A 22,849-nucleotide genomic window follows, 5' to 3' on the forward strand; every position below is an offset into this window, starting at 1 on the left:
GTTTGTTTCAAAATGCACGTCTACAGGTGGCAGTCAACAGCTGTGATTAGAGCGCTTACTGTTTATTTTAGTTCATTAGGATCCCATCAACTACTGCACATGCAGCAGCTAACTCTTCCTGGGGTCCACACAAAACGTACAAATACATGACGAAGTACAGAACAGCTATAGACAAGGACATGACATTCAAAATGAAAAAGAATATAAGAGTTCTATATTGGAAAGACACCAAGAAACAACAAAAAATAGATTGACACACTATTCATATACATGTACAGTTAAATTCGATCTTTAGAAAGAGGAGAGGTGCTGTGATACAATATGTTTAAAAGAAATCTGTTTTAAAGCTAAACTTGCTTTTTGCCTGAGTCAACTCTGGTGGCAGAGCATTCCATGATGACATGGCTCTATACATGCAGTGCCTTCGGGAAGTATTCAGACCCCTTGACTATTTCCACATTTTGTTAGGTTACAGCCTTATTCTAAAATGAATTCAATTATTCTCTCCCCCCCCCCCCATCAATCTACACAGAATACCCCATAATGACAAAGCAAAAACAGTTTTTAAGAAATGTTTGCTAATAAAAAAATATATAAAAATGAAATATCAAAATTACATAAGTGTTCAGAACCTTTAATCAGTACTTTGTTGAAGAACCTTTGGCAGCAATTACAGCCTTGAGTCTTCTTGGGTATGACACTACAAGTTTGGCACACCTGTATTTGGGGGGTTTCTCCCATTCTTCTCTGCAGATCTTCTCACACTCTGTCAGGTTGGATGAGGAGCAGTGGTGCACAGCTCTTTTCAAGTCTCTCCAGAGATGTTCGATCGGGTTCAAGTCCGGGCTCTGGCTGGGCCACTCAAGGACATTCAGAGACTTGTCCCGAAGCCACTCCTGCTTTGTCTTGGTTGTGTGCTTAGGATCGTTGTCCTGTTGGAAGGTGAACCTTTGCCCCAGTCTGAGGTCCAGACTGGACCTCAGACAGGTCCAGACTGGGACTCAGTGAGCTCACTGGCTGTAGGTGCAGATGTGTAGAGTGTGCAATCATCAGAATACATAGTAATTTTAGTAATTTTAGCATCTTGTAAGACAAGTGGCAAATCATTTTTTTAAATAGAGAAGAGTAACGACCCAAGGCAACTGCCCTGAGGGATACCACACTGTACATATCTGATGTTTGAGAAACTTCCATTGAAGAACACTCTCTGGGTTCTATTGGATAAGTAACTGTCCAACCATGTGATGGCAGGTGATGTAAAGCCATAACAAGTGAGTTTTTTCAATAACGTGTGTGTGTCCATTTTAGAATAATGTGTACAGTCACAAGGTGTATGCCATTATAGTCAGAAAATTGCACCCCAAATTATAGATGATGGCGCGTGGATGAGACTTAACAGGACATTGAGAATGGAAGAGAACATTGCAAGTGTCAGTTTTGCAAGGCTGTGGACACACTGTTCATATCATTACATCAACAATTCTCTCAGAGTCATTCTCCTTTTGCTTTTCATGTTTCAACAACAAAAGGAATAGGAAAGTGTTTGTTTGTTGAGAATAATTTATATATATTTTCTGTAATTAAACACTTTATTGTTTTAGTCATTATCTTCTATTTCTCTTCAATCAAAGTACCTGTAGGCTATTACTGCATTTCCTCAAAATTAGGAATCTGACTCTCCCCTTTCTTTCTTTCTTTCTTTCTTTCTCTCTTTCTCTCTTTCTATATCTCTCTCTCCTCTATATATTTTTTTCTCTTTCTCTTTCTCACCCTGTCTTTCTCTTTTTCCCTCTACCCCTCTTTATTTCCAGTCTACTCATCGCTCCCTCCTTCCACCCTTCCTCCTTCCTTCCCTCCCTCTTCTCTCCCTCCCATCCCCCCTGTCCGTTAGTCCGTCACTGTGTGATATCTACCTCATTAAGAAGAAAACCACCCAGGCTGATGGGGGGGGGGGGGGGGGGGAAATAAGGGATAGAGGGAGGAGAAGAAAGACAGCAAATTGAGGCCTTGTTTCAATCACACTGTGGTTTGTCGTGTGGCAGCTCTCTTCGAAGCGTAACATCATTAGACTTCAGAGGAGTCACGTACATTGTTCTATGCTATACTACATATGCTATGTGGATGCTGAATGCTAACATGTAACGGTCGGCTAACAGATCCAGCAGTGTCCTCCAGTGACAGTGTGCTAGACATTCTCTTAGGGAGGGTGAGAGACATGGACTTAGAGCGAGCCACAGTCAAACTTTTAAAGTTAGTTCCGCAGAGCGAGGTTGAAAGACAGGTAGTAGTGTACTTTTTTAATTGACTTTGGAACACATAAATTGTCTCAACATGAGAAGCTTTGCAGAGGAATTGGATGACTGTTCTTCCAGTATCTCTATTATCCATATCTTCCTCTCTACTCACACACACACTATTGCACACACTATTACACACACACACACTATTACACACACACTTCCGCTATGCACTCTCACAGTGACCCTGGCTCTAGCTCCAGGAATGACCCCCCCCCTCCAGCCCTACTCTGATCTCTTTCCCTTAGTGAAGGGGTGTGAACATGCCGTCTAGTAATGCCAGACCCGACCAACCTCTCAGCCCCAGACGTGATGATGGCTGTCAAGGTAATGGGCGCCGGAGGCTGGGTGCACAGTGAACCTCTCACTGATGGCTTTTGGGAAGCCTGTTGTGGCATTTTGAAATACCAACGTGCCACTGGTGTTGTCCTTAACAGGGGGGAAGTGTAGGGCAGAGGAGGGATGGGAATGGACACTAAAGACAATAGAGTTATAGAGAGAGAGAGAGGTTTGAACTTTAGGGGATGTTGGGAGTGTTGTCAGGTTTACTTGAATGGAGTTCGAAGTTTTTAAGATCCAGAGTCAACTAATCAGTCTTTATGATGAGACTACCCCTCCCTCCGGAGTAAAAGTGCCATGGCTGTCTTGACGTAAGCGCTGTCGTAGCGGGTCACGTAAGGAAGTGCGTCATAGTAACACAGCTGAGCGGCTCTGTGAAGATTCATATAGCTAAGTATTCATCCTTTGTGCCTGGCTGAGAAAGCTGAGTGCTTTGGCTCTTTGGGAGTCTCAGGCTTGTACACAATACAATGCTGACAGATGCCAAAGGGATATGAGTGAATATACACTGCTGATAGTCATCAAGTCTCTTTTCTTCAGCTTTTTAACTCTCTCAGTACAAGCCAAAGGTCACAGGGGGTGAGGGAGGTAGGACACAGAGGCAGACTCACTCGTGCACAAACTTTCTCGCTCGCTCACTCGCTCGCTCGCTCTCTCTCATTTACTCACTGTGAGCCAGAGCACTGTCTGCACCAGAGCACTCAGACAGTCAACTCTTTTCTCAAATGGTTCCCCAGAGTCTCTGTGGGTTCAGACCATCAACAGTAATTACAAGGAACACAGTTCTTCTACCTCTACTTCTCACACGCTGGGGAATTGCTAAAAAGCCTTTGTACTCAAAGGCTGAAAAGTTTTTACCTCTAACGTTTCTCATAACAATGACTGAGGAAGAAGCCTCCAACTTGCTGCCAAAGTGTAGATTTTGTGACTTTTAAGGAAATGTTTTCATCACAGCAAAAGCGTTAGGCCCTGGCTAGATGTATTTATTTAAGAAGCATATCTCTGTGTTTTTCAGTTTTTGCTGAGTGTGTATTTGATTAAGCCTGGAACAAACCCTAATTTAATTCCTTAGCCTGCATTGAACCAGACAAAATCAATGTTTTGCTTGGCAGCATACAAAGATGATGATCTGGTCCCAAGCTACCTTATCCATGACGCTACAGTAGAACATGTTGTGTCATACAGCCATCTTTATGCGTATGCCAGCTTTATCTTGTCACAATGTTGCTTTGGCAACCCAACTGTGTGTGCGTGTGTGTGTGTGTGTGCGTGTGACTGTGTGTGCGTGCGACTGTGTGTGTGTGCGACTGTGTGTGTGTGTGCATGGCTGCGGGTGAGCACCCGTTTGCCTACCTATTCTACCATATCCATATCATTCCGAAATGTAGATCTGGAAAGAAGTTGAATAGAAAAACTGAACTTTTGTCTGTCCTTCTCTCTGATCAGAAGATGACATCGTCTCCATGGCAGACTCCACCATCACCATAGATGACATCGAGGGAGAGCTTTTCAAGATTGACAGTATTCGAGATGTGCTGGTCAGAAGAGAGTCAGAACTCCGATACATGTGAGTGTCTTGTATGTCAGTTATCTCTTATCTGGATAGCTCTACTCTGGATATCTCTAATCTAGATAATTCTACTGTATTGTCATGTATTATTCGGAATAGCAGGATTTTGTGTGTGTGTGTGTGTGTGTGTGTGTGTGTGTGTGTGTGTGTGTGTGTGTGTGTGTGTGTGTGTGTGTGTGTGTGTGTGTGTGTGTGTGTGTGTGTGTGTGTGTGTAACCAGTGTCTGAAATTTACTTTTTGTCTCACCTGCCAAGGGGACTGGTAGATGAAAAAAATCCACCAGCTAAGCATATTTTTTTACTGGCCAAAATAATAAATTGCCTTTGTGGGTCAAATATACATTAATTTCAGTGCATTTCATTGAGATAATAAGGTATTATGTTGAATAGAAACTTAAAGAAGAGGCCAGAGCAAAATTTGAAACAAAATTATTTTAATATATTGATCAACAGTTAATCAAATCAAGTTTATTTGTCGAGCACATTTAAAAACAACTGTAGATAGGACTTCCGGCGCCGACCAAGATGGCCGCCTCGCTTCGCGTTCCTAGGAAAATATGCAGTATTTTTTTTTTTATGTGTTATTCCTTACATTGGTACCCCAGGTAATCTTAGGTTTCATTACATACAGTCGGGAGGAACTACTGAATATAAGAGCAACGTCAATTCACCATCGTTACAACCAGGAATATGACTCTCCCGATGCGGATCCTGTGTTTTGCCTTCCACCCAATACAATGGATCTGATCCCAGCCGGCGACACTAAACAACGACGCCGTAAACGGGGCAAACGAAGCGGTCTCCTGGTCAGGCTTCGGAGACGGGCACATCGCGCTCCACTCCCTAGCATACTACTCGCCAATGTCCAGTCTCTTGACAACAAGGTTGATGCAAGGTTAGCTTTCCAGAGAGATATCAGAGACTGCAACGTTCTCTGCTTCACGGAAACATGGCTTACTCGAGAGACGCTAACGGAGTCGGTGCAGCCAGCTGGTTTCTTCACGCATCGCCCCGACAGAAACAAACATCTTTCTGGTAAGAAGAGGGGCGGGGGTGTATGCCTTATGATTAACGAGACGTGGTGTGATCATAACAACATACAGGAACTCAAGTCATTCTGTTCACCTGATCTAGAATTTCTCACAATCAAATGTCGACCACATTATCTACCAAGGGAATTCTCTTCGATTATAATCACAGCCGTATATATCCCCCCCCAAGCAGACACATCGATGGCTCTGAACGAACTTTATCTGACTCTTTGTAAACTGGAAACTACACACCCTGAGGCTGCATTCATCGTAGCTGGGGATTTTAACAAGGCTAATCTGAAAACAAAACTCCCTAAATTTTATCAGCATATCGATTGTGCTACCAGGGCTGGTAAAACCTTGGATCATTGTTATACTAACTTCCGCGACGCATATAAGGCCCTCCCCCGCCCTCCTTTCGGAAAAGCTGACCACGACTCCATTTTGTTGCTTCCAGCCTACAAACAGAAACTAAAACAGCAAGCTCCCGCGCTCAGGTCTGTTCAACGCTGGTCCGACCAATCTGATTCCACGCTTCAAGACTGCTTCGATCACGTGGATTGGGATATGTTCCGCATTGCGTCCAACAACAACATTGACGAATACGCTGATTCGGTGAGCAAGTTCATTAGAAAGTGCATTGACGATGTCGTACCCACAGCAACGATTTAAAACATTCCCAAACCAGAAACCGTGGATTGATGGCAGCATTCGCGTGAAACTGAAAGCGCGAACCACTGCTTTTAACCAGGGCAAGGTGACCGGAAACATGACCGAATACAAACAGTGTAGCTATTCCCTCCGCAAGGCAATCAAACAAGCTAAGTCCCAGTATAGAGACAAAGTAGAGTCGCAATTCAACAATTCAATCCTACATTACTCCCCACTGTATATATAGTTGAACAGTTGAAGTTGGAAGTTTACATACACCTAAACCAAATACATTTAAACTCAGTTTTTCACAATTCCTGACATTTAATCCTAGTAAAAATTCCCTGTCTTTGGTCAGTTAGGATCACCACTGTGACCACTGTTCACCAATGTGAAATGTCAGAATAATAGTAGAGAGAAATACTTATTTCAGCTTTTATTTCTTTCATCACATTCCCAGTGGGTCTGAAGTTTACATACACTCAATTAGTATTTGGTAGCATTGCCTTTAAATTGTTTAACTTGGGTCAAATGTTTCGGGTAGCCTTCCACAAGCTTCCCACAATAGGTTGGGTGAATTTTGGCCCATTCCCCCTGACAGAGCTGGTCTAACTGAGTAACTCAGTTCTATTTTTGTTTCATCAGACCAGAGGACATTTCTCCAAAAAGTACGATCTTTGTCCCCATGTGCAGTTGCAAACCGTAGTCTGGCTTTTTTATGGCGGTTTTGGAGCAGTGGCTTCTTCCTTGCTGAACGGCCTTTCAGGTTATGTCGATATTGGACTTGTTTTACTGTGGATATTGATACTTTTGTACCTGTTTCCTCCAGCATCTTCACAAGGTCCTTTGCTGTTGTTCTGGGATTGATTTGCACTTTTCGCACCAAAGTACGTTCAACTCAAGGAGACAGAACGCGTCTCCTTCCTGAGTGGTATTGTCACGCCCTGACCTTAGAGATCCTTATTTATTCTCTATGTTTGGTTAGGTCAGGGTGTGACACGGGTGGGAAAATCTATTTTTTCTATTTCTTTGTTGTTTTGCCGAGTGTGGTTCCCAATCAGAGGCAGCTGTCTATCCTTGTCTCTGATTGGGGATCATATACACTGCTCAAAAAAAAAAAGGGAACACTTAAACAACACAATGTAACTCCAAGTCAATCACACTTCTGTGAAATCAAACTGTCCACTTAGGAAGCAACACTGATTGACAATAAATTTCACATGCTGTTGTGCAAATGGAATAGACAAAAGGTGGAAATTATAGGCAATTAGCAAGACACCCCCAATAAAGGAGTGATTCTGCAGGTGGTGACCACAGACCACTTCTCAGTTCCTATGCTTCCTGGCTGATGTTTTGGTCACTTTTGAATGCTGGCGGTGCTTTCACTCTAGTGGTAGCATGAGACGGAGTCTACAACCCACACAAGTGGCTCAGGTAGTGCAGCTCATCCAGGATGGCACATCAATGCGAGCTGTGGCAAGAAGGTTTGCTGTGTCTGTCAGCGTAGTGTCCAGAGCATGGAGGCGCTACCAGGAGACAGGCCAGTACATCAGGAGACGTGGAGGAGGCCGTAGTGCTCATGTGCTCAGTGTGAACCTGCTTTCATCTGTGAAGAGCACAGGGCGCCAGTGGCGAATTTGCCAATCTTGGTGTTCTCTGGCAAATGCCAAACGTCCTGCACGGTGTTGGGCTGTAAGCACAACCCCCACCTGTGGACGTCGGGCCCTCATACCACCCTCATGGAGTCTGTTTCTGACCGTTTGAGCAGACACATGCACATTTGTGGCCTGCTGGAGGTCATTTTGCAGGGCTCTGGCAGTGCTCCTCCTTGCACAAAGGCGGAGGTAGCGGTCCTGCTGCTGGGTTGTTGCCCTCCTACGGCCTCCTCCACGTCTCCTGATGTACTGGCATGTCTCCTGGTAGCGCCTCCATGCTCTGGACACTACGCTGACAGACACAGCAAACCTTCTTGCCACAGCTCGCATTGATGTGCCATCCTGGATAAGCTGCACTACCTGAGCCACTTGTGTGGGTTGTAGACTCCGTCTCATGCTACCACTAGAGTGAAAGCACCGCCAGCATTCAAAAGTGACCAAAACATCAGCCAGGAAGCATAGGAACTGAGAAGTGGTCTGTGGTCACCACCTGCAGAATCACTCCTTTATTGGGGGTGTCTTGCTAATTGCCTATAATTTCCACCTTTTGTCTATTCCATTTGCACAACAGCATGTGAAATTTATTGTCAATCAGTGTTGCTTCCTAAGTGGACAGTTTGATTTCACAGAAGTGTGATTGACTTGGAGTTACATTGTGTTGTTTAAGTGTTCCCTTTATTTTTTTGAGCAGTGTATAAGTTATCATTTTCCGTTTGGGTTTTGTGGGGTGTTGTTTTCTGTTTAGGTTGTTTCCCTGACAGAACTGTGCGCTTTCGTTTTCTCCTTTTGTCATTTTGTTTGAGTTTTTTTGTGAACATTAAATCTTGAACACTTTCCACGCTGCGCTTTGGTCTCATTCCGACGACGAACGTTACAGGTATGACGGCTGCGTGGTCCCATGGTGTTTATACTTGCGTACTATTGTTTGTACTATTGTTTGTACAGATGAATGTGGTACCTTCAGACGTTTGGAAATTGCTCCCAAGGATGAACCAGACTTGTGGAGGTCTACAAAAAAATTCTGAGGTCATTTCTTTTGATTTTCCCATGATGTCAAGCAAAGAGGCACTGAGTTTGAAGGTAGGCCTTGAAATACATCCACAGGTACACCTCCAATTGACTCAAATTATGTCAATTAGCCTACCAGAAGCTTCTAAAGCCATAATTTTCTGGAATCTTCCAAGCCGTTTAAAGGCACAGTCAATTTAGTGTATGTAAACTTCTGACCCACTGGAATTGTGATACAGTGAAATAATCTGTCTGTAAACAATTGTTGGAAAAATTACTTGTGTCATGCACAAAGTAGATGTTCTAACTGACTTCCGAAAACTATAGTTTGTTAACAAGAAATGTGTGGAGTGATTGAAAAACGAGTTTTAATGACTCCAAACTAAGTGTATGTAAACTTCCAACTTCAACTGTATATATCAGCTACCCAATATATATATATTGTAATGAAACAGGCAGGGAGCAGGTCGAACCCTCGACCTTCTAGCCCGAGGTCCGGCGCGTTATCGACTCTGCCACAAAAGCATGCTCGAACGGCAGAGTTGATTTCCGCGCTTATAAACCCAGGGTCGTTACACTCCATATAAAACAACACCTCCCCCATGAGCATTTCTGTCTATTCTATAGATGTTATATCCTTGTATTGCTATTGCTGTATCATCAAAATAATTATTTAAGTGAGTTTCAGAAATGGCTAATATCTGATGTTATCAATTGATTGATTTCACGAACCTTATTTCTAAGGCTACCTATATTAATATGGGATATTTTCAGCCCTTTCCTGGGTAGCTTCTCAGAGCTCGACATAATATGGAAAATAACAAACAAAGCAAGAGAACAAAAAAAAAAAATTCAGCAGTCCATTAACCAGTTGGTGTGTGTAAGTGTGTGTGTGTGTGCTGCGGGGTTGAAGCTACGAACCCATAGCCTTGGCTCTCTCATCCCTTCTAGGCTTTTGGGTCAGGGTTAAGCTCAACACAGGGACACATCTGTGTGTGCGTGAATGCATGCTCACAGTTATGTACACTGTTAGAAGAGACAGGGTGATCCAATAGAGAGGAGTGAAAGGAGGAATCCAGGAATGTCTATACTCAGGCATGATTATACTGCATATTTACTGGTGCTACACCATCATCATAACCCTATAGAATGCACCATAGTGACATCTCCTCCCTATACTGTGACACAAAGACAGGGAATGAGCTGTGATTCATTTAGAGCCAAGACTGTGATACACAGTAATCTAATCAGACTTTAATTAGTGTGACTGAGCATATAAAGTGCAAGTAGTTAGTATAACGATCCCTGTATGTTGCCAATTCAGGAATATGAATAGCATCCTTGATCAAATCAAGTTTATAGAAAACCCATTCAACACACCACTCATAACAATGATAACAAAGATAAGAAGCAAAGCTGCTTCAACAATTTCATTATAATTGAGTAGAAGGGAGTATAATCTGTTTAAGTAGAATACTGTGGTTCCCCTCAGGCCATACATCATCTGTATTCTGCACCTTGCCCACCGCAGGTCCCTATTCATCCCGTCTGACAGGTAGAGAGGTAGTGGAGGTAGAGAGGTGAGGCTCTCAGTTAGCTGACAGTGATGGATGTCTGTAGGCTCAGCTACCCAACTCAGCCCTTCCTTCAAGCTTAATTGCCTCCACCATATACATTCCTCCTACAGATGACCATTCACTTCTGGCGTTGACCCTAGACTGTAGCACTCAATACTTCAATAGGATACGTGATAATTAACACTATTTCAAGTTTAGGAGTCAGAACCCCGACTCCATCACCAGAGGGCTACAGTTGTCCTACAGACAGGGGGACCCATAAGAACAGTGCCCTGCCATTCTCTTTGTCTTAGATGAAGAATAGAGTAGCATGGGTTCAATATATAAACTGTAAAAGTCAAGGTTCAGCTTCATCTAGGCAATCTGTAAACCAACAATTAACTACTGTATTTAATATAACAATAAATAATATATGCTGTTATAAAAAGAAGAAGTGATGCAGTCAATCTCTCCTCAGCTCATCTTTATAACCATTGAATCCAAAGCAACTTACAACAGTGAGTGAATGCATAAACCAGTGTGTCAGTGTCCCTCTCAGCTGTAGTGAAAAACAACTTTCCCTATAATCTTCCCTATTGATAATGTTACTAAACTGACCCTCTCCCTCAGTAGCTAGTGATGTCCCTTCTTACTTATGTCATTAGGCTGACCTCTCACTCAGTTGCTAGTGAGGTCACTCACTAGGCTGGGTACTGGGACCTCAAATCTCTGACTTCCGACATCAGTGCGTTCAAGACAACCAGGAACTCTGAAAAAACAAGATCCGACTTGGATCCATCTTTCTAGAACTCCCACTTTCTGGCCTGAAGATCACGGACGTCATGATTTGACCTTGTTTTTTAAGTGTTCCCAGTTGTCTTGAAAGCACCATTACTCAGTAGCTAGTGCTGTCCCTTCTTAATGATGGAACTGGACTGACCCCTCACTCAGTAGCCCATGTCCACAACATTCTAATTATAACACTGCCACTGAGACCTGAATTAACAATGATGTAGCTTACTAATGATGATACTGTAGCTGACCCTCTCACTCAGCAGTGATGTTCTGCTCTATCTACACTACAGAATGAATAATGTTCTGCTCTACAGTATGTCACTACACTGACCTATGAGTCATCACTGATGTTCCTCAGAAGGGAAATGTGTCATGTGGCAGGAGACCAGAACTAACCCAGGATGATGTCTCATCCTCCTAGTAATGGATGATACACCCTGTCTGTTTGACATCACTCTCCAGCATCTAGAGCCGCCTTTCTTAAAGTATGGGTCGCGACCCACTGGACCTGTTAATGGTGGGTCGCGACGTGTCAGTGTACATTTATAATTGTTTCATTAATTACTGGAATTGATTTGGCCAAGTGCATCTGCGCTCTCTGTTCTGTGCGCTTTCTGCTTAAGCAGCGGTCTCTGCTCAGTTTGGCTGCTGCGCGAGTGCGAGAGGGAGATGCCCGTGTGCTTTGTGGTTTACCGGATCTTTTTTTCTGCAGTTTTCTTGAAGATGACTCCACGACACACACGATGCAGCGCTGTCGTTCAGGCAGCAGATGATGCGCTGTCAGCCACTGACTTGTCATTCGCACTCGCCATCACTCACCGTTGTCATCAAATGGACTCATGCTAGCCACAAGTTCTGACTGAATTGTCATGAAACGCATATACAGCGATGAGTTTCTCTCTCTTTCATACAAACTTATAACGAGGAGCGCCCACAATGTGTTTTGTGTGTGGAAGTGCTTAGTAATGAGACTCGCATAACGAACAAATTAACAAAACGACACGTCCTGACCAAACATCCACAGCATGATGGTAAACCCAGGGAGTTCTTTCAGAACAGGGCAGAATGCTGCAGGAAACAGTGCTTCGACAGTGGGAAAGTATGTCAGCTAGCAAGGCATTGTTGTCATTTTATAACAGGTGATAAGCAGTAATAAGGGAGTACTAACTAACGTTAACTCTCATAGTAGTAGATGTGAGTTTCTCTTTCAAACAATCCCCTGGCCTTGTACACAGCTAATAGCTAACATTCGCCAAAGCAAGCTAGCTACTGATAGTGCAACCCTAAGTAACAGTACAGATGAAGATTAAAAATTATCAGGCCTACTGTACATTTTACTCTATAAATTATTGTTGAAAACTAGTCTAGGTTTGAACTGTTGCTGTTAAAATACAATAATAATTGTTATTCTTAACTGGAATAAACTGATTGAAGCAAGATGCTTTTTGAGGCAAACACACTCACACAGTTCGGTCTCCTGCCTGGCTGAGAAAGCAGTAGATGTTCTCGTCCAGTTTGACACCACATACCTATGCGAGTCAGGGTTCTCAACTCTTAAAAACTTAAAAAAACAAGTACAGAAACACACTCAATGCTGAGCATGACCTTAGGGTTGCACTGTCAAAAACTGAGCCCAGAATAGAGACTTAGCCCAGAATAGGTGTGTGTGTGTTTGTTTTCTGGTCTACATCTGTGTGATGTGATCAATCAGTTTATTCCAGTTCAGAATGAAAATAATTGATTGTATTATAACAGCAACTGTTCCAATCTAGACACACATGTATGAGTGTTTTTAATGGGGAAAAATAAACATGAATTGCAATTTATATGGGTATTTCATTGTCATTTGTTTTTGTCTGTATTGCATTTGTTATAGGCATAAGGGCAATTAAATGTACCGATATTTACGTATAGTTGCATGTTTTCATAAGCTTGGGTCCCAGGAAAACACAGAATTTCTCATTTTGGTCCCAGGCTGAAAAAGTTTAACCACATGGAGCAAAGCGCCTAGTCCTACTCCCTGTATTGCAATGCTTGGAAAGTGTTACATGGAGGGAGGGAGGGAGGGAGGGAGGGAATCCTTTCCTCATTCATTGGAGAAAGAGGTTTTGGCACAGGCACTGTGTAAGGTTCTGGCTGTAGCTGGTGCAGAGAAGTCAGGCGCAGGACAGCAGAGATGAGTAACACAATGAACTTTACTCAAAATTTCCAAATACATGAAGTAATACCAAGCCCACAAACATCGGACCGAGCTTACAATAAAACAATCACTCACAAAAACCATGGGGAAAACAGAGGGTTAAATAATGAACATGTAATTGGGGAATTGAAACCAGGTGTGTAAAACAAAGACAAAACAAATGAAAAATTAAAAGTGGATCGGGGATGGCTAGAAGGCCGGTGACGTCGAACGCCGCCCGAACAAGAAGAGCGAGCGACTTCGGCGGAAGTCGTGACACACTACAGTCGTATGAAAAAGTTTGGGCACCCCTGACAATTTCCATGATTTCCATTTATAAATAATTGGGTGTTTGGATCAGCAATTTCATTTTGATCTATCAAATAACTGATGGCCACAGTAATATTTCAGTAGTGAAATTAGGTTTATTGGATTAACAGAAAATGTGCAATATGCATCAAAACAAAATTAGACAGGTGCATAAATTTGGGCACCCCAATAGAAAAATCACATCAATATTTAGTAGAGCCTCCTTTTGCTAAAATAACAGCCTCTAGACGCTTGCCATAGCCTCTAATGAGTGTCTGGATTCTGGATGAAGGTATTTTGGACCATTCCTCCTTACAAAACATCTCCAGTTCAGTTAGGCTTGATGGTTGCCGAGCATGGACAGCCCGCTTCAAATCATCCCACAGATTCTCAATGGTATTCAGGTCTGGGGACTGGGATGGCCATTCCAGAACATTGTACTTGTTCCTCTGCATAAATGCCCGGGTAGATTTTGAGCAGTGTTTTGGGTCGTTGTCTTGTTGAAATATCCAGCGCCGGCGTAACTTCAACTTTGTGACTGATTCTTCAAACTTATTCCCAAGAATCTGCTGATATTCAGTGGAATCCATGCGACCCTCAACTTTAACAAGATTCCCAGTACCGGCACTGGCCACACAGCCCCACAGCATGATGGAACCCCCACCAAATTTTACTGTGGGTAGCAAGTGTTTTTCTTGGAACGCTGTGTTCTTTTGCCGCCATGCATAACGTCCCTTGTTATGACCAAATAACTCAATCTTTGTTTCATCAGTCCACAGCACCTTATTCCAAAATGAAGCTGGCTTGTCCAAATGTGCGTTTGCATACCTCAAGCGACTCTGTTTGTGGTGTGTGTGCAGAAAAGGCTTCTTCCGCATCACTCTCCCATACAGCTTCTCCCTGTGCAAAGTGCGCTAAATTGTTGAACGATGCACAATGACACCATCTGCAGCAAGATGATGTTGTAGGTCTTTGGAGGTTGTCTGTGAGCTGGTTTTGACCGTTCTCACCATCCTTCGCCTTTGCCTCTCCGATATTTTACTTGGCCTGCCACTTCTGGCCTTAACAAGAACTGTGCCTGTGGTCTTCCATTTCCTCACTATGTTCCTCACAGTGGACACTGACAGCTTAAATCTCTGCGATAGCTTTTTGTAGCCTTCCTCTAAAACATAATGTTGAACAATCTTTGTTTTCAGGTCATTTGAGAGTTGTTTTGAAGCCCCCATGTTGCCACTCTTCAGAGGAGAGTCAAAGAGAACAACAACTTGCAATTGGCCACCTTAAATACCTTTTCTCATGATTGGATGCACTTGTCTATGAAGTTCAAGGCTTAATGAGCTCACCAAACCAATTGTGTGTTCCAATTAATCAGTGCTAAGTAGTTACAGGTATTCAAATCAACAGAATGATAAGGGTGCCCACATTTTTGCATAGCCTATTTTTCACATCTGATTTAATTTCATACAACTTAATATTGCTACACTAAAAATCTTTGTCCGGACAATACCCCAGTACTCAGCTTTTATTAGAAAATGAATGGCATGCCACTGTGATCATTTTCTGTGACGACAGAGTAAATTATTATGCAGCCTCAGAGGGGTGCCCAAACTTTTTCAAACGACTGTATATGGAAGCCCGGCACTGTTTTTTATAATTGGATCTTGTTTTAGCCTTTGATGACACTGTTTAGAATCTGAAATATCTAATAAGTTAGGCATTCTGTTTAAAGCTGTTGCCCACCGCAGGTCCCTGTTCATCCTGTCTGACAGGTAGAAAGGTAGAGGAGGTGAGGCTCTCAGTTAGCTGACAGTAATGGATGTCTGTAGGCTCTGTGATGCTGTGATACTGGGTTAACGGTATCAAAAATGTATACACTCACTATTGTAAGTCGCTCTGGATAAGAGCTTCTGCTAAATGACAAAAAACTTAGATTGGACCATTTGGACCACTTAGATTGGACCATTTGCTGAATAGCCTAGTGGTTAGTGCGTTGGACTATTAACCCAAAGGTTGCAAGATCGAATCCCTGAGCTGACAAGGTAAAAAATCAGTCGTTCTGCCCCTGACCCACTGTTCCTAGGCTGTCATTGAAAAGAAGAATTTGTTCTTAACTGACTTGCCTAGTTAAATAAAAGGTTAAATAAATTCTGAATAATGCAGGGTTTTTAAATAATTAAATGTTTATGTCTTTAGGATGGATGACATTCAGCTGTGTAAGGAAATCACTCGCCTCAAGAAGGAGCTCCAGAAACTGGTGTCCGTACCAGGTATAATCCATGTTTACGTTGTGTGCCCAACTATTATTTATTCATTTATTATTATTCATTTTTTTATATTGTTTTCTTCGCTTTAGTTAGGGCAATGAGTATGAGAATAGTGTTTTGGATGGAGAGGTCAACTACTAAGAGGTCTTGAACTGCAGACTAAGGTACAATGGATTGTAGAGGGTTAAATTCTAGACATACTGTAAAACTTGCCGTCAATGGCAGTAAAGATTGCCTCTGATTGGACAGACAATCTCTTCCTGACATATCCAACACCGCACCCTCTACAGGTTCAGAGTACACCGAATCAGGAAGTAGCGTTGTGTCATAAGCATTAACACTTCTCGACAAACGATACCTATCTTTCATAGTCAGCTGGGACCATGTGGGGCCTCTCTCACGCAGGGTAAATTAATTTGTGCTTACTGAAACTGACATTGTCTTTGTATCCTGTGATATGTAAATTGTTGTGGATTTTCTGATTTCTGATTTTTCATGGGTTGTAAGTGCTGTAAAATAATTGGTAACACTTTACTGTAGGTGTTCTTAGGCATGCATTCATAAAGCCTTATAACAGTTATATTAAGGCCAGAAGGGGTGTGGTATATGGCCAATATACCACGGCTAAGGGCTGTTCTTATGCACGACGCAACGTGTGGTATATTGGCCACATATCACAAACCCCAGAGGTGCCTTATTGCTATTATAAACTGGTTACCAACATAATTAGAGCAGTAAAAATACATGTTTTGTCATACCCATGGTATACGGTCTGATATACCATGGCTTTCAGCCAATCATCATTCAGGGCTCGAACCACCCAGTTTATAATGTCTGATATACCACAGCTTTCAGCTTATCACCATCCAGGAGCCAAACTACCCAGTTTATAAAACACATTATAACATTTGTCATAAGCTGTCATAAGTAGTTTTAATGAATCATGATTCACTGCATGAGATGTTATAAAACCGGTTATAATTGGTTTTAAAAATGACTGTTCATCCTGTCATATATTGAGTTTGTTCTACCACTGATTTAACCCCTGTTGACAGTGTATATACTGTATTTCGTTAGAGTATTCCATTTTAATAGGGAAACATTGTTTAAAGAATGGTTTTAGTTTGATCACTTCTGTCATAATAATGTATACAGTATCTCTTCACATGACTCTGTTGTGCTGAAGCATCATTTGTATTATTATATACAAATTATACAGCTATTACATTTTGTGCATGGTGTGCATGGTGAAGGGACTACTGACCTCACTTAATAATTATTTGGTAAAACTTTACTGTAGGTGTCCTTATGCATGCATATACAAAGCCTTTATAACTTTTGTCATAAGTTGTCAAAAAGTTGTTATAATTAGTTGAGTCACTGCATGAGATGTTATAAAACTGATTATAATGGGTTTTAAAAATGACTGTTCATCCTGTTATATGCTCTGTCAACGGTTAATAACAACTACTATTTCACAGTCTGCATGACAACTTATGTCCTATGTTATTACATGCTGCATAAGAGTCTACATACCAGATGTTTTAACAGGGTGTAATGTCATTTACTCATTTCCGTGTCACATTATTACACTGAATGGAATGATGGTTGTCATAACCATGTCATATGCCCGTATAGAGTGTGCACAGACACCTTAGTAAAGTGACATTCATTTGAGGTGTTATAAAAGTTATGAATCTGCTTATACCATGTGATGAGTTGAGAGTATCACAAAATGTTACCATTCAAAGGATCTCCAAGAAATATGGACAAATGGGAGCACAGATATACTTAGTTAAAAAACTTACTTACTTAAAAAAATGACACATCATGTCAACAACTTGCCAAGAAAACACACATGTTAAAACGAAATGGAAGCAAATAAAATTTTACAACAAAAATTAACGTTGCTGGGGCACATTTTTACATTTACATAATTTAGCAGACGCTCTTATACAGAGTGACTTACAGTAGGGAGTGCTGTAAGTCATTTCTTCTTAAGAAGAAATGTCTACTTAACTGCCATTTTTTCTTATCTATAGACTTATGAAGAAAGTCAAGGAAAGTTTCTATTCCTCAAAAAGGTTCTTGGAAATGTTATTGCGTTATTTCTAATGTTTCTCCTTAAGCCAAAGGTTAAGAAGAAATTAGATTCTTGAACATAAAGCTCTTGGATTTGTTCTTGGGAATGTTCTTAATTCCCAGATAGCTAAACCCTTGTCTTAAACTCAGGGCAGTGAGAAAATAAGCTAATGATAGCAGTATTTATTCTTTTAAACTCAAGAACAGGTTTTAGAACAGTAATCTCAGTACGAAATATGCTAACATGATTGCCATTGCTAGTTAGTTTGCTAGCTACAGGAGTAATTCCTTACTTTGCAGAACATCACACAATATATTATTTCACATACTTTCACGTATCCAATGAAATGTTATTGAGAGCTCTTGTGCTCTTGTGGATGGGGATTAACATAAAATAGAAGAGAAGAGATATCGGCTCTTCGTGGCAAACCTAGCTAGTTACAGCAAATAACATGGATAATAATAAGGCTAGTTAGCTTGAGTTAAATGACGTGTATTAAGGTTTTAAAGAATCTGACCCTTTTATTCAATTTTTGCCTAAAATGACATACCCAAATCTAACTGAGTGTAGCTCAGGACCTGAAGCAAGGATATGCATATTCTTGATAGCATTTGAAAGGAAACACGTGGAAGTTTGTGGAAATGTGAAATTAATGTAGGAGAATGAATGTATGTAGGAGATCTAACACATTAGATCTGGTAAAAGATAATACAAACAAAAAAAACGTTTTCAATTTTTTTTTATCCATCATTTTGAAATGCAAGAGAAAGGCCATAATATAATATTGCTGTTTAGGCACAATTTAGATGTGTGTGTAAAGTTTCAGATTGATCCAGTGAAGCATTGCAATACAGGACAATGTTTCAAATCTGGCCAAATGTGCCGAATTGGTCAATTGATATATTTTCAAGTACATAACAATAGAGAACATACAAAAATGATATGGTAACATACAATGTAAGTTTACACACTCCCAGGAATGTCATACATGATGGATCATTAGCTTCTACAGTCATGGCCAAAAGTTTTGAGAGTGACACAAATTTTAATTTTCACAAAGTCTGCTGCCTCAGTTTGTATGATGGCAATTTGCATATACTCCAGAATGTTATGAAGAGTGATCATATGAATTTCAATTAATTGCAAAGTCCCTCTTTGCCATGCAAATGAACTGAATCCCCAAAAAACATTTCCACTGCATTTCAGCCCTGCCACAAAAGAACCAGCTGACATGTCAGTGATTCTCTTGTTAACACAGGTGTGAGTGTTGACGAGGACAAGGCTGGAGATCACTCTGTCATCTGACTGAGTTCGAATAACAGACTGGAAGCTTCAAAAGGAGGGTGGTGCTTGGAATCATTGTTCTTCCTCTGTCAACCATGGTTACCTGCAAGGAAACACGTGCCGTCATCATTGCTTTGCACAAAAAGGGCTTCACAGGCAAGGATATTGCTGCCAGTAAGATTGCACCTAAATCAACCATTTATCAGATGATCAAGAACTTCAAGGAGAGCGGTTCAATTGTTGTGAAGAAGGCTTCAGGGCACCCAAGAAAGTCCAGCAAGCGCCAGGACCGTCTCCTAAAGTTGATTCAGCTGCGGGATCGGGGCACCACCAGTACAGAGCTTGCTCAGGAATGGCAGCAGGCAGGTGTGAGGGCATCTGCACGCACAGTGAGGCGAAGACTTTTGGAGGATGGCCTGGTGTCAAGAAGGGCAGCAAGAAGCCACTTCTCTCCAGGAAAAACATCAGGGACAGACTGATATTCTGCAAAAGGTACAGGGATTTGACTGCTGAGGACTGGGGTAAAGTCATTTCTCTGATGAATCCCCTTTCCGATTGTTTGGGGTATCAGGAAAAAAAGCTTGTCCAGAGAAGACAAGGTGAGCGCTACCATCAGTCCTGTGTCATACCAACAGTAAAGCATCCTGAGACCATTCATGTGTGGGGTTGCTTCTCAGCCAAGGGAGTGGGCTCACTCACAATTTTGCCTAAGAACACAGCCATGAATAAAGAATGGTACCAACACATCCTCCGAGAGCAACTTCTCACAACCATCCAGGAACAGTTTGGTGACGAACAATTCCTTTTCCAGCATGATGGAGCACCTTGCCATAAGGCAAAAGTGATAACTAAGTGGCTCGGGGAACAAAACATCGATATTTTGGGTCCATGTCCAGGAAACTCCCCAGACCTTAATCCCATTGAGAACTTGTGGTCAATCCTCAAGAGGCAGGTGGACAAACAAAAACCCACAAATTCTGACAAACTCCAAGCATTGCTTATGCAAGAATGGGCTGCCATCAGTCAGGATGTGGCCCAGAAGTTATTTGACAGCATGCCAGGGTGGACTGCAGAGGTCTTGAAAAAGAAGGGTCAACACTGCAAATATTGACTCTTTGCATCAACTTCATGTAATTGTCAATAAAATCCTTTCACACTTATGAAATGCTTGTAATTATACTTCTGTATTCCATAGTAACATCTGACAAAAATATATAAAGACACTGAAGCAGCAAACTTTGTGGAAATTAATATTTGTGTCATTCTCAAAACTTTTGGCCACGACTGTACACTAACTTTCACACATCTAGATGTCCGGGCGGGGTGGGTGTGGAGCCAGAGACAGCAGGGGTTCAAACTGTAGAACCCAGTTCCTACATTTGAATATAAACATTTATTTTATCAAACAAAACCTATGCTACATTTTATATCTAGGACCCTCAGGATGACAAATCAGAGCAAGATTACGGAATGTAAGTTTGAGTTTATTTTTACAGGGACAGTGCACATTAATCAACGTTTCAGTAAAAGTGCCGGGTTTTAGCCAGCCAGCTAATTTTCAACAGCAGTCCCTGGGCAGGTTATTAAAAACAATTACAATATAGACAATCATTGAGCAGTGAGCACACACAGAGCAACATAGGACAAGCAAGACATAGCATACAGACAGAGCAACATAGGACAAGCAAGACGTAGCATACAGACAGAGCAACATAGAACAAAAAGCAGCAAGACAAAATTCATAAAAGCTACAAAGTGTTTACACACCTCACAAGCTACAGACAACAGATAACATGGAAAGCGGCAATACACAGCTAGGGATTATGATCACAAATCTGATTGACCTTTAGCCATGTCTTCATGCATTTTGTGAAAGTGTGATATGTGGTGCATTTATGTGTGTCTGATGGTAGTGTATTCCAGACACGGGAAGCTCTCACAGAGGAAGCGGAGATACTAAAGGTGCTTTTCCTTAAGGGAACTATACAGTCACCTCTCATGGCAGACCTTGTGGGTCTGCTGCCATATGTTTGGGTTTTCTGTTTAACAAAAATATTGAGTGGAGGGGGAGCCAGGCCATTTAGGATATTGAATACAAGACATGCGTCAGGTGTATTGCACAAGATTTTCCCAACTCAGGAGCTCATGCTTTCTGAGGATTTAACAGTGATGATGGCTATTGGGCTTCCAATCAAGCACATTGAGAGCCTGTTTGTAGACAGACTGAATACGTTTTACTGTTGTACAGCAAGCTTGGGCTCAACTAGTCAAGCAGTATGTTAAGTGGGGGAGTATCATAGATTTGAAGTACAGTTTTGCTACCTCTGTAGTCAAACAATTTTGTATAAATCGGAAATTAGCTAGGTTGAATTTGGTACATTATAGTACATTATTTACCTTCAGAGGTTTTTTGTTGTTGTGCACTCTCCTCAAACAATAGCATGGTATGTTTTCACTGTAATAGCTACTGTAAATTGGACATTGCAGTTAGATTAACAAGAATTTAAGCTTTCTGCCCATATAAGAAAGTTGTTGATGTTACTTACAAAGTCATGCTAATCACATGTTAGCTCAACCGACCCGGTATAGGGACACCGATCCCGTAAAGGTAATTACATTTAAAGTGTAAATGAAAGAGGATGTTAATGAGAAATGTGCTTAATTCCACCTGTAGCTAGTGAAGTTAGCTAGATAGCTAGCCATCGGTGGGCCAATGAATTGTTGCAATTGTAACATCAACTAGCTACTTTTACCTGATTTTAACTAGCATTTTTTCATAATATACCTGTCATTGTTACTGTAGCCTGCACATGCAACTTCCTTTTTTTCACAGCTGTCACAAATCCTGTTGTGCCGTAGCAACGTTGATTTTGTTGTCGGTTTCTTTTCAACATTTTTGTGTTTTCTTGGCAAGTTGTTAGTATTATAACGTGTCCTTTTTTAAATAAATAAAAATCCTAAGTACATCTGTGCTCCTATTTTCCCATGTTTCTTGGAGATCCTTTGAATGGTAAGGTTTTGTCATATTCTCAAATCATCCTGTTGTGTAAGCACATTCATAGCTATTTTATAACACCTCAAATTATTGTCACTTTACTTAAGGTGTCTGTGCACACTCTATAAGAGCATATGACATGGTTATGACAACCATCATTCCGTTCAATGTAATAATGTGACACAAAGGTTGGTAAATTACATAACACCCTATTATAACATCTGGTATGTAGACTCTTATGCAGTGGTGTACTTAAGTAAAATACTTGAAAGCACTACTTAAGTCATTATTTGGGGGTGTCTGTGCTTTACTGTTTATATTTCTGACTACTTTTACTTTTACTTCACTACATTCCTCAAGAAAATGATGTACTTTTTACTACATACATTTTCCCTTACACCCAAAAGTACTCGTTACATTTTTAATGCTTAGCAGGGCAGGAAAATTGTCTAATTCACACACTTATCAAGAGACCATCCCTGGTCATCCCTACTGCCTTTGATCTGGCGGATTCACTAAACACATGCTTCGTTTTTAAATGATGTCTTAGTGTTGGAGCGTGCCCCTGGCAATCCTTACATTTAAAAATACATGAAAATGATGCCGTCTGGATTGCTTAATATAAGGAATTTGACATTTGAAATGATTTAGACTTTTACTTTTACTTTTACTTTTGATACTTAAGTATATTTTAAACCAAATACTTTTAGACTTTTACTCAAGTAGTATTTTCCTGGGTGACTTTCACTTTTGCGTAAGTCATTTTCTATTAAGGTATCTTTACTTTTACTCAAGTATGACAATTTGGTACTTTTTCCACCACTGCTCTTATGC

The 22,849-nt window shown here is 41.3% G+C and overlaps 1 protein-coding gene across 1 annotated transcript in view; it reads left to right on the top strand.

The window, feature by feature from the left end:
* The first annotated feature begins 2,560 nt into the window (after positions 1-2,560).
* Positions 2,561-22,849, top strand: part of LOC120023083 (bMERB domain-containing protein 1-like) — a 33,853-nt gene continuing 13,564 nt past the window's right edge. The window contains exons 1-3 of the mRNA XM_038967048.1: positions 2,561-2,624; positions 4,083-4,203; positions 15,583-15,656. Coding sequence (XP_038822976.1) covers positions 2,561-2,624; positions 4,083-4,203; positions 15,583-15,656 — 259 coding nt within the window. The remainder of the gene's footprint in view (positions 2,625-4,082; positions 4,204-15,582; positions 15,657-22,849) is intronic.

The sequence above is a fragment of the Salvelinus namaycush genome, chromosome 2 (genome assembly GCF_016432855.1).
Source record: "Salvelinus namaycush isolate Seneca chromosome 2, SaNama_1.0, whole genome shotgun sequence".
Taxonomy (NCBI): domain Eukaryota; kingdom Metazoa; phylum Chordata; class Actinopteri; order Salmoniformes; family Salmonidae; genus Salvelinus; species Salvelinus namaycush.